Consider the following 12509-nt stretch of genomic DNA (forward strand, 5'->3'; position numbering starts at 1 on the left):
TATGGCCTTGGGGCTATTTACACTGATTGTATCTGCGTGATGGGAATGCCACATGATGGTAGGCTTACCCTGCGTCTCTTTCCAATTCCACATTCGGTGATGTCATTTTGATACCTTGAAATTGACCGTGGTAAGACAATTTACATCACGGACATCAGCAAACACATAATCCGAGCTCCCCCGCCACTCAGAGAGCTGCTAAACATTTGCCAGCACAATTCTGACTATAGAGACTGGCAAAATAAAGTATGCAGAGCTCCTGGTGACTTTCTCAGAATCGCTCGGCCATGCTGAATGTCTTCCATTCAATCCAGTGCTTTCTTCATCAGACTTAGCTGTTCCAACCTTCCCGGGAACTTGTGGCCATCTCTTACGGCATGCATCCCTTTACTAGAGCACTCTGACTTTCCCAGCATGCTCCCCTACCATTCCTCTAGTGGGGTCACTTCTCTGCTTCTGTTTTCCCCTGAGCTGAGCCAAAACATTCACGCTGGTGTGTAAAGCAGGCTGAGAATCTCAAGTGGAAGTATTTTCCCTTTCTTTAACTGTGGAGCAAAACTCACAGCTCATAATTATCATGTGGTTTTCTAACCAACACTTTACCTGGGATGCTTGACAGAGCCCAGAGGCAGGCGTATGTGTGTGTGTGTGTGTATGGATGGATGTGTATATGCAGGTGTGTGTGTGTGCATGCAGGTGTGTGTGTATGCAGGTGTGTGTGTGTGTGTGTATGGATGGATGTGTGTATGCAGGTGTATGCATGTGTTTGTGTGTATGCATGTGTGTGTGTATGTATGGATATGTGTATGCAGGTGTGTGTGTGTATGCATGTGTGTGTATGTGTGTATGCGTGCATGTGTGTGTGTGTGTTGGGGAATGGAGAGGGGAAGGAGAAGTCAGACCACATGAGGCTTTCTGATGTTTTGACTTGAATTCTGCACTGCAACCACAGACCCTGGAGGCCCAGGGGAAGAGGAACGTAAAACTGAAAGACAGAGACCCCCGAAGATTAGCTTCCCGCCTTGGCCTCCAAGAGTGTCCACAGGGGACGACCATGTGTTTCCCAGTAATGAGGCCCAGCACTGGATCTGGAAGCCTCTAACATCAGGCTTCCAGCCTGCCTGCTTCTAATACTCCCGGGGCAGCTCTCCAAGTTTGGGAGCTCTGGACCTCGTGCGTGTGTTTCTGAGTGGTGAAGGGCTGGGTGGTCGTGTCGCACCAAGGAGATGAGGCCCATCTGGAAACAGGAAACCCTGTTGGCAGGTAGCAGAGGGATGGGGTGTGGGGCCCTGCATGGCCCTGCTGGAATTTGCCATGGGCTTCCGGGCTCAGGGTCCCCTGGATACTGTGGTTCCATTCACTGAGCAAGACCACTGACCCTTCCTCTTCTCACTCAGAGCACTTACTTATTTAACGTGTATTTTCCCCTTTTTGTCAGGAACCTTATTGTGGTTTGACTGAGGTTCTTCTCAGAGCTTTGGCCCTAGTGGTCTTCTTTCACCCCACCCAAATTCTTCCTCTCAACTCTCTCTCCTGTCAAGAGAGAGGACTGAGGACCTACTGTGTGTAGGTGGCTGCTCATCTACAGACATGTCCAAGATGGCGTCTGCCACACGCAGGGCTCTGCCTGCCGGTGGGAGAGTCCAGCCAACTGGCATGTGAAATGGGCCCAGCCCTGCACCTGGCACACTTATGTTGTGTTTTTCATCTTCACAGAGGTGAGGTAAGTACTCACAGTATCCCCATTGTATAGGTGAGGAAAAAGTGGCTTGGGGGAGGAAGGAAGTTTCTGGATTCTGTAAGTGGAAGGCAGTGGGATTTGGGCCTGTTGGCTTCCTGAGGACAGGTGTCTCTGCCCTGCCCCCTGCCTATCTCAGGGGCTGGTGTTCAAAGCAGGGCGTCTGGGTGAGTTGTGTGTGGGCCCAGCCAGGCTGTGCCTGGGTCTTCTCTGTGTTTCACTCTGTGGTATTTGCCCTCCTCCCTCCCTCCTTACAGATATTGAAGGTCACATAGGTTGGGGTGACAGTGATGGTGGGGATCTATGTTTGCCCCTCAGGGGTCCCTGCATGGTGGAGTCCTCTGCAGTGTGGCCTCCCCATCCTTCTCTCCCTACTTGGCCACCCCAGGGCCCCAGGCGAGGCTGAGGGGCATTGACATGGCCATGGTCTCTGTGCTGGCCATTTGGCTGTTTGTCCTCAGGTCCATGGCTCTCTCGTTCATCCCCTGCTCTGTACTGCGGGAAAGTCGACCCTCACAGGCTGCATTTCTCAGGCTTGCTGGTCAGCTTGCCTCTGGCTGGCTTCAGCCAATGGGGTTGGGGTTGGGGGGTGCGAAGAAGAAGAGAAGCCAAGGTATTCCTTCCTCCGTCAGCCTGTCAAGTAGAGTCACCTCATCAGCTGCTGGCGGCAGCTGCCACTCCTCTGTGGCTCCTATCCCTCTAGGTCCCAGCTTCCTTAGGGGCCTCCATGGTATTCTAGCCCTGGGCTGGACATTCCCCACTGTGACTCCAGAAACACTCCCTTTCAGTTGCCCTCCAGCCTGGAGCCAGCAGTGGGAGCAATCTCTGTTAATCTCTGAATTGCATCCCTTATTTGGCTTCTCGGTGATTCCATACCCAATTCCCTGAATTACATTTTTTGCATACTTAGACTGGTTTTTGTATTTCTGACTGGATCCTGAATGATAGGCCTCCCCTTAAACAAGGTGACTTAATAGGGTCCATGTTCCCAACCCATCTGTAGCAAGCCCTCTGAGCGAATGACGTCATGACAGCCTCTGATCCCTCAGAGAAGCAATTATGGAAGCCTCGTGTCTGGCTGCCTGGCTGAGGTCTCGCTCCGAAGACCCCTGCCTCTGCCTTATTCCGAAGACTCCCACCTCTACCCCCTGCCTCCACATCTTTAAAGGAAAGTGAGGCAGACATCGCAGCCAGGCCCCCTTCCAGCAGTTAGAGTGCTTGGCTCGGAGCCCGGGCCCTCCTGCCGGCCTTGCTTGGGACTTACTGCATGTGAACTGTGTTGTCAGGTCACACACAGGGAGGGTCAGAGAAATGGGAGAGGCTGAAAGGGAGTCTAGAGCCTCCTCCACAGCCCCAGTCTCCACAGGTTTTCCCCTCGTTCCTGGACTGATTTGATTTGGATTCAAATCTGCCTGTACTTGGACTCCTTCCTGGCCAAATACCTGGAGCTGGGCCCTTTGCTGCAAGCACCCCTTAAAGAAGCGGGCACAGTTGGGGAATGGAGGGCATTTCCTCTGGAAGGAAAAGGCAGAGGAACCAGTAATGGCCCAGGAGTGCTGATATCCTTGCTGGGGTGCACATTTTTGTGAAACGAGCCCCCTTGCCAAATGGAACTCTAAAGCTCCTTCAATTCACATGCCTAGAGAAGAAAATAATCAAACTCTTCTGTCAGGGATCACCTGGCTCCCCACATCCCCTCACTTAGGATGTTTTATTCCCACTGGAGCATGTGATTGGAAAACAAAGGTAAATGGGAGCAATTGATTCCCGGATCCTTTTTTTTTCCCCCAGCAGGATTAAAGCTGCCTCAGCCATAAAGAGTTTACAAACTCTAAAGAAAGATAATAACTTCCCTTCTCACGGCCCGGTCATGGGGAGGCAATGCATGTTTCCAATCAGCTGAGAATGTAACTCAAATGGTAGGTTTTATTTCACTTTAATCCGCCTGTGAGTTCACGTTAAAGGTAAGAGGAATCACAGTCCTGCAATTCAAATAGAGTTCATTAAATTCAGCATCTCCTCTTAACTGGGCTGGGTTGTTTACTACTCCTCACAGTCTTGGATGGGCTTTGAGGGTCTGGTGCGGTGTCCGGCAAATGGCTGGAATGCAGGTGAGGCTGCCACCATGAAGGAAGCTGGAGGGAGGAGCTGTTAACCTCATGGTACTGTGGCGACATCAGCCACCACTACATGTCACGGGGTGGATGCTGAGGAAGAGAAAACAGAGAAGAGTTGGAGAAGCTCACACAGTAGATACACTGGAAGGCAGGTGACCTTGCTGGCAGCCCATTGCAGGGGGCGGTGGAGGTGGCGATGTACTGTCCCCACCACATGGAGCTTGCTTGCTTCTGCACACCTCTTTGCTGGCTGCAGCCTTGCTACTCAGTGGGCGGTTGTGGAAAGAATCGGTTCTCGGTTCCCATCCCAACTCTGCTATTTAGACACCGGGAGACCTGGAAACAACCCGTTGACAAAGTCTTGCTCTACACGTTTCTGCAGTGACCGTCCATTTGAAGGGATAGGGAAATATTCCCTCAATGTCCTGCAGTGAAACTGTTGAAACCACTCTTCCTATGAAACTCACTCCTTTGGGTTAAGCATTGCCTTCTCTGCCCTTTCCTGTGTGGATGGAGTGTTGGCACAGTGAGGCGGATGTTGCTAATGGACGCATCGGGGTGTTCTGCACAGGCTGGCCTGCATAGCCCAGGGGTGGAGGGAGGAGTCAGGCTAGAGCCTATGGAGATTTGGTGGACAACAGGCCCAGGCTCAGTCCAGCCAGCCCAACCTCTGATTGTTATCCTCAGAGTCCCTCCAGGGTCTCCTTGGCAGGGGCTGTCCCCTATGAGCCTCTGCAGGGGACAGGAAGTGCTGACTGAGAATTGTCTCTCTCACATGCACCCTGTCAAATCCATAAACCTTCCTCAGCAGTCACCACACAGAATCCCAAAACCCCAGGGTTCTGCTTGAGTTTGAGCTATACAGGCTCAAGGACTAGAAGGAAGCACCAGCCTTGTTCTGCCCCAGCTAGAGGGTCTGTGCTGCCCCAGCTAGAGGGTCTGTGCTGTCCCGGCAGAGGCCTATAGGAGGCAGACACATTCACCTCTACTTCCTGTCTGCCCATGGCTTCGTGGTCTTCTCACCCCAGCTGGCCAACTGGCTTCCCACCACTATGGGCCTTGCCCTGTCCATGCCGGGCCTGATGGCCTGGCTCAGACTTTAGCATCTAAGGATACTGCTGCCTTGACCACCAGAGCCCCACCTGTCTGTGCGTCTGTCCTCTGTTCAGCTCTGTGAAGGCCACCAGGAATACAAGAGTCAACAACCCATGGCCTTTGTCTTCAAGGAACTTGAGGTCTCACTGGGCAGACAAGCACGGAGTGAGTGCTCCACCACGGGCCTCGCTTCCTCCAGGCTGTAGCCAGGACTATGCTGTCTAGCGTGTCTGCTGTGACTTCCTCACAGCAGAGCCCCACACTGTGGCTGCTTATGGAGCATTTGCATGTTTCCCTCGAGGGGAGGCTGTGTCTCTCAAGGACAGCTTGGGAAGATTCACATTCTTAGAAAAGCAGAGGAATGTGAGTGTTAAAATACCTTAAAGGTCAAGGAGGTGATTTCTAGATTTCCAGACAATGTCTCAGAGAATTGTAGTGCTCTGGGGTATACCTGAATGTAACCAATGTAGCTCCTTTTGTGCCTGCATGTAGACTGAGTCCATGTGTCCACATGCATTCAGTTCCTCCCACCAAACTGGACAGTGATAGCTAACCCTGTTGACCCTTATGTCTGGGTGCCTTAAATGTGTGATGCCTCAAATTGACCTTCACAATGACTCTCAGGAGGTAGGTACTGTGATCTTTCCCAGTTTCTACAAGAAGAAACTGTGGCACAGGGAGATTCAGTCACTTGTGCAGGATCACAGAACTATAGTAAGTGGTCAGGGAGGGGGACAAGAATTCTAACCCAGGCAGCAGTCTGACCAGGGGGCCCTAGCTTGGAGCAGCGTTCATGTGCACTGTGTGTTCATGTTTAGTGTATGTCTGTGCATACCTGTGTGTGTGCACATGCACACATGTTCACTCAGACGCATGGGCTGCCCTGCGGTGGGAGCTGAGAGAATGCAGTGGAGGTTGCTGGGAGGAACTCACCCGCCTGCTCCGGTTGTCTGAGCAGGTGAAGGATAGTGATATCAAGTGCGAAGACCAGGCCCTGAAGCCAGCCTGACGGTTTCAACTGTTAGGAGAAAGTGAGGGTGGGTGCCATGGATCTGACGATTTCAGTGATTTTCTACTCAAGAAAAATGAAGTCTTGGATGGGCAGAGCTTAACTGTCTTAAAAACTTGGCATAGGGCAAGGTGTGAGTTTCCCGGGGAGACTGTGTGAACTGTGAACAGGTAGAATCTGAAACTACAGGCCAGATGTTTCCTGGCTCCCTCCCGCCTGGTCTGACCTGTCTTCCTTCAGCTGCTGTGCAGTTCATCCTGGGTCCCTGAGGGGCTCGCGGATGCTTCACTCCAAAGATCTCAGTTGCAGAGTCCCCTGTGGAGGAATTGAACTCTCTCCTCTCTCAGGACTCCAGTTGGCAAGGGTCTGCTACTCCCTGGAGGGGAGAGACCCTCACTGAAACCCTGGAGAGGGCCACTCGGGGCAGCAGCTCATTCCCAAAGTGTCTGGTGGAGCTGGGGAGTGGCACCCTGGGGACTCTGGGGTTTCCCCACCAGCTCCTCTCTCCAGTCTTTCGTGTCCGGGTGCAGCCTCCAGGCCATGGCTTCTTGAGTTCTGTATGTGGGTTGCTGCTCCCACAACATGCATAGTTGGGGGACCATTTTGGTCAGTGACAGATCACTGCTGCCTTTCATCAGACCAAAGTACACGTGGCTTCTTCTCCTTGCCAGCCCTACCATGGCATCTCCCATTACACTAACCCTGCCTATTGGACCTTCTGATGCAAGGAACAGATTAAAATCCCCTCCTGGTTGCCCACCAGGTCCATGGCTACAACTAAATCCCTAGTTGGGGCATCACGGAACACAGGTAAGCCCTTGAGTTCTGGAGCCAGCTTACTGGGGCATGAGTCTTCCTTACTTCCGTATGGATGGTGAGCCCTCCTCTCTCAGGTCTCATGATAGCAGCTAACCCTTATTAAATGTGTGCCGGGCACTGACTGAGTGCTTTACAGGTGCCACCTCCTAAGACCCTCATAACTCTAGCAGGTAGTAAGTACTATTATCTTACCCATTTTCCAGAGGGAGAAATAGAGGCAAGAGCAGAATAAGTCACTTGCCCAAGTCACATAGCTACTGATGGTGTGATGTTGGGCAAGATATGTAATGTTTCCGAGTCTCAGTTTTCTCATCTGTAAAGTGCAGTTAATACCATTGTCTATCTGGGGTGTTATGAGCCTTAAACAGGGTAATATACATAGCACCTAGCAGAGTCCTAAGCACATGGTAGGCACTCAACAGGCAAGGCCACTTAAGAGTATGTGAGCCCAGCTGGAGGGGAGAGAAAAATACAATGACTATAGCACTAATCACAGTAGTGATCAAATAAGTAATGCACTCCTGAATGCTTGACTTTCCTGAGCACAACATAAACTCCCTGAGGGAGTTTGCCTTACTCACTTCTGGTTCAGTTCCGTGGCTTTGCACAGATCTGGCACAAGGTGGGTGCTTGGTGAAGGTTTGCTGAATGAATGAGGAACTGCTTTGGGGGTCCAAGGGGTCATTCACAGCATCAGATAGCCCCTTCCTAGCCACCCTGCTCTCCCTGCCTTGTGGCTGTGATCTGAGTGTTTTTGCTTCATTCCTGTTGGAGAGGAAGCTTCCCAAACCAGGGCAAGCCTGGGTCTTGCCCACCTCTGTTTTCCTCATAGAGAAGATGTTCAGGGCCTGTGAGTGAAGTTGGACCTCCTTGTAGCTTGCCCTGGGTGCAAAATGATCATCCTCTTGGGCAGAAAACAGAAATTGCTGGCAACTACAGACCCAGGGATTCGAGTCAGCCAGGGGAACAGGGCTGTGCCCTCGGCGCCTCAGATTCCTGGGAGAGTGGGGTCTGGGATCATGGTGACCATGTAGATCCCTCCCTGCATCACACCAGTGAATGCTGTTTCTAAACCACACTCTCCCCTTCTCAGCATGGCATGGCAAGTGGCTGCTCCCCTTGTTCACTGAGAAAATCCTCCCACCTTTGGCGTGCCTGGCTCCTAACGAGTCCCTTACTTGGAAGGAACACCCCCACCCCCATTGGTGTGTGACTCACCCTGAGTGAAATAACTGCTGGGCTGAATTCTTACACAATCCCCCACCCCATCCGCTCATTCCCTGAAGACCTTTGCCCTCAAGTCAGCCAAGGTCTTGATCCAGAAGTGACAGAGAATGGGGAGTGTGAGGATGAGGATGATGATGGGGACAATGAATTTCCAGGCAGGCCCAGCTCCCAGCTCCCATCCTCAGGAAACCCTGAGCCCTGCCTGCATCTTTTCCAGAAATGTGAGTCCCACCTTTCCAATTTCCTCTTACACCTCGTCTATATTTCTCACCCCCACCTCTGCATGACAGCGTGGCGTGCATGTGGCCCATCTGGGGATCAGGGAATCCTATTGGGTGTGCCAGCTTAATGAAATACTTGCAGTTTATTAAACTCAGGCTTTCCTAAGCCCCGCGTGCCTGTGGGTATTTGAAAGCTGAAGGTAACACCAAGCTACCACAAATGTAATTGTTACATGTGTCCACGCATTCCTGGTGCAACCTCAAACTCCCGCTCTTAAGCAGCACGCAAAATGAACCACATAAAGTAACTCCTAGTCAGACAAGAGGGAGAAATGTGTGGAAATGCTGAGAGAGGCTCCCCAGAACCCCTCAGGGCCTCTAAAAGTATATGAAGTTCCCATTACTTTGCATAACTCTGGCCACAGAGGGTGCTCCACCCCGGACTGTTTGTTCAGTGTTTGCAGAATTGGTTCATTATGAGCAAGGCAGCCAGCGGGTTTTGCTTGTCAAGCTTGCATGATGTAGTTCAAATACTTCAAGTCCTGTTTCATCTAGCAAAGACTTGCTCTAGTGGCAGGGCTAGCAGAGTGTACTGTCTGGGAGTTCCCTCTGGAGCTGTATTTCTGTTCCTCCTCCAGGTCTTGGCTGGGGAGGGCTGTCCCAAGTCTGGGAAGGGCCGTGGAGAAACCCCAGGCAACCTGAAGTCTGCTGCCCTGAACCAGGGGGAGGCTGCTCCTGGGAGATGCCTTCCCATTCGTCAGTTTCCTCAGCCTCAGGTCTGTAAATCAGGGGTGAAGGGCTGACATGGAAATAGCAGACAAAGGCCTCCAGGGATGTGCCTTCTTCTACGCGAACCAGCATCTGGATGCCTGAGAAGGAGAGCCTGTTGACGGTACTCAGGGTGACCTGCTCCAGGTACCTCAGCGTCAGCCCATTGACCCACACACAGCCCTTGCGGCTCAGGACCTTGAGGCAGAAGGCCAACATGGCACTGCCTTTCTCCAGGTAGGGCTCCAGGGACAGGTGACGACGGGAGAGGTGGGGGAGCTGCAGCTGGAGGTGGGCGTCCTGCCCCCGTCCGAGCAACAGAGGGCTGGTGTCATGCTGCAGCCGTGGTGGCACATTGGCAAAGGCAGATGGGCCCAGCGTGGGGTGGTACAGGCTCACTCGCAGGATGGTGAGGGGCTTCTCCATGGATGAAGGCCTGGGAAGATGGAACATGGACACACAGGCTCAGCTTGAGTCAGAGACCTCTGTGGCTCCCTGAGCCCAGACACAGTTGCCCACCTCAGGGGCCCTGTGCCTGTTCATACAATCACTCTGCCCAAGCCAGGATGGAGCCAAGGCTGGAACTGGTGTGGAAGGTCATGAGCTTAGTCTGTCCCATACTCTGAATAGAACACACCACCCACTCTCTCTGACTTCTGGATTTCTGTAATATAGGTATGTCTGTCCTTGTCTATGCAAGGGATCAGGCATGCTGGCTTGCAGGGTGGGGCTTTGGTAATTTTTTGGTTATTTGGAGACAGTTTGGCTCTGCTTCTTGGAAAAGAAAAGGTAGACAGACCAGCTACATCTTCCTTGTATCTGACAGTTACACAACAAACCCTTGCTGAGTCCTCCTTTGAGCCGAGCAGGGAACCAGCTGCTGGGGAGAAGCGGATTCAACAACAAACTGAGCCCTGACTCTTGGGAGCACCCACTGATGGAGGAGAGAGGTGTCTGTAGCACCAGGATGTATGGAGGGACACAGAAGGGGGAGGCTTAGCCATAGTCCTGGCCACCAGAAAGGCTGCCTAGAAACCCTAGTGAAGAATAAACACAGCTAGCACATTCCAAGTGGTTACTATGGGTACTTGGTGGAAGGCCACTTACAATGGCCAGCTTTGTTCCTGCATGGGTTTGAGGAACACAAACTCTGCTATGTCCACCAACGCCATGTGGCCCAGGACCTGCCATCACCTTCAACAGGAACCAAGGGTTGAGCAGATTTGAATAACTAATTATACATTCTCTGGGTACCAGGCTTTTGCTCACATTATTTCTCTCCTAAGAAGGTATCTTCTATTCCAAACTCTGTGTCCAAGCACTGCCCATGGTTCAAGGCCCTGCTCAAATGTTACCTCTCCTGTGAAGCTCCCTTCCCTGGGGAAGGTGACCTTTCACTGCCTCTGACTCCCACAACAGGGAGAATCCCCCAGGACACCTGGCCAGCCTTATTCCCCATTCATTCCATCTTTGCATTTCATGCCCAAGTTCTGTGGGCCCTTGTCCTGTCTTCCCTGAGCTCCTCTCTTCCTGTCCCTGAGGCCTCCCGAGGACTGGGTGTGGTCTGGGCTGTGGTGCTTGCTGTCCCATGTCCCACTGCCCCGTACAAATAGGGTTTGGCCACCATAAATGTCCAGGGACACATTTGCCAAGTGGCTGAATGAGAAGCCCCCACACACACACACACGGTGAAATCACCCAGAGAGACCACAAATAGGATCAGATCTCAAAGGCTGTGTGGGACAGCGAGCCTGTTGCAGGTGGCTTGAACCCAATGTCCCTCCAGGTCTTGAACCTTTTAGATGCAGTAGGTTAATGGCTAGGACCTTTTAGTCTGATAGTGGGGGCACCCTTTCACTATCAGAGGCCTCAGGGCACCCTCTTTCCCCTAAGGCACAGACACATGTATGTCTCTGTCCACACCCCATCTGGCCATAGTCTGAAGAAAGCCTCTCTTTTTTCTTTTCTTTTTTTCTTTCTTTTTTTTTTTTGAGATGGAGTCTCGCCCTGTCACCCAGGCTAGAGTGTAAGTGGCATGATCTCAGCTCATGGTAGCCTCCGTCCTCCAGGTTCAAGGGATTCTCCTGCCTCAGCCTCCCGAGTAGGTGGGATTACAGGTGCCCGCCACCATGCCCAACTAATTTTTTATTTTCAGTAGAGACGAGGTTTCGCCATGTTGGTCAGGCTGGTCTCAAACTCCTGCCCTCAGGTGATCTGCCCGCCTCAGCCTTCCAAAGTGCTGGGATTACAGGCGTGAGCCACCACGCCTGGCCAGAAAGCCTTTTCTTGAGGTGTGGGATACAGGCTGAGCCCAGGACAGGTGGGCTGGGCAACCATGCTGTCAGGCCTGGCTGGAAACTCAAGAGTTCACTCCCAGAAACTAATCTCATGGCCCAGAGACCCTGAAAGAATTCCTTAGGAAGAAAGATTCACTGTTGCTGTGTGGCCTCACTCTCTGCTCCACTGAACCACCCAGAGCTAACAGAAATCTCCCACCAAAGAGGAGCCCATCCATGAGAGGCTGTCCTGTGTCTTTTGGATCCCAGGTATTCTGGGGAAACAGAAATCCAGCCCTACAAATCCAGCCTTTGGGATGAGGCAGGAGGAAGACACTCCAGAGTGTGTGTCTCGGGGGAGCCCTCCTCCCAGCCCCACCAGGCCTTCCCTTCTCCCCATGGGTTCAAGTCCCTCTGGCTTCCACTTACCTTATTGCCAGGGCACATCTGACTCTAGTCCTGCAGCTGTGAGCTCTTGGGAGGGAGTAGGCTGGTTTGGGTAGGGCTGGGGAGGGCTCTTACGGCTATGGTTCGGGAACATGACAGAACACACTTCAGTTTTGTTGCATTCTTCCTTTTTCCCTTTAGGAAAGAAAATAGAAGTGTAATTTTTCATTGCAGAAGTGCTATTCCACTGCTGAGAGTTTGAGAAACCCCAGCGTGGGGCCCCTTCTGAGATAGATGGCGTGCCTTCCTGGGTTTCAGTTCTGCCAGCCTCTCCTACCCCACCCCCAGGGACCTTAGGACTTGCACCCAGGGTATCTGCAAAGTTCCTCTCCACCTGCCAGTAGGATGGGGTCAAAGCAGTCCAGGCATGTTAGAAAAAAAGAGCCTTTTGGGACAGAGGGCCACTGGACGGGAAAACCCCCCTGAGTGTGGGAGAATGAGGAGAGCATTCTGGCTGGATAGAAGTTGGCCAAGGAAACTGTAGGCAACATGGCACTTCCCTGAGGGTCTCAGGAGAGGGCAGGGCCTGGGGACGGGGAGGATGGAGAGGGCAGTAAATGGCCACTCGTAGAAGATGGTCTCTCCTGCAGAACAGTGAGAAGGCGGTCTCTCGTGCCCACTCCCCATTGCCCGAGCTATGCTTGTTTGCATGCAGTTTGGAAGGGGTGAAAATGGTCGCATATCCAGCACTGAGTGCTCTGGCTGTCCTGGAAGTGGCTAAATGTGAAGGTGCTAACCCTTCACATGGCCCAGAAATCCTTAGTTCACCAGTGTGTTCAAGTCACCTGCATT

At 52.3% G+C, this 12509-nt stretch overlaps 2 protein-coding genes across 2 annotated transcripts; both read right to left on the bottom strand.

The window, feature by feature from the left end:
* Positions 1-5811: 5811 nt before the first annotated feature.
* Positions 5812-6547, bottom strand: DCANP1 (dendritic cell associated nuclear protein). Its single transcript, XM_025389342.1, is given in 2 exon segments — positions 5812-6379; positions 6381-6547. Coding segments are annotated over 2 exon segments (735 nt in total).
* Positions 6548-8350: 1803 nt separating this feature from the next.
* On the bottom strand, positions 8351-11891 carry TIFAB (TIFA inhibitor). The gene is made up of 2 exons (XM_025389161.1): positions 11700-11891; positions 8351-9430 (listed from the first exon to the last, which is right to left on the bottom strand). Exon 2 carries the CDS (start codon positions 9418-9420, stop codon positions 8806-8808), a length of 615 nt encoding a protein of 204 aa, XP_025244946.1. The 5' UTR covers positions 9421-9430; positions 11700-11891; the 3' UTR covers positions 8351-8805.
* Between the last annotated feature and the right edge of the window lie 618 nt (positions 11892-12509).

The sequence above is a fragment of the Theropithecus gelada genome, chromosome 6 (genome assembly GCF_003255815.1).
Source record: "Theropithecus gelada isolate Dixy chromosome 6, Tgel_1.0, whole genome shotgun sequence".
NCBI classification, from domain to species: Eukaryota; Metazoa; Chordata; class Mammalia; order Primates; family Cercopithecidae; genus Theropithecus; species Theropithecus gelada.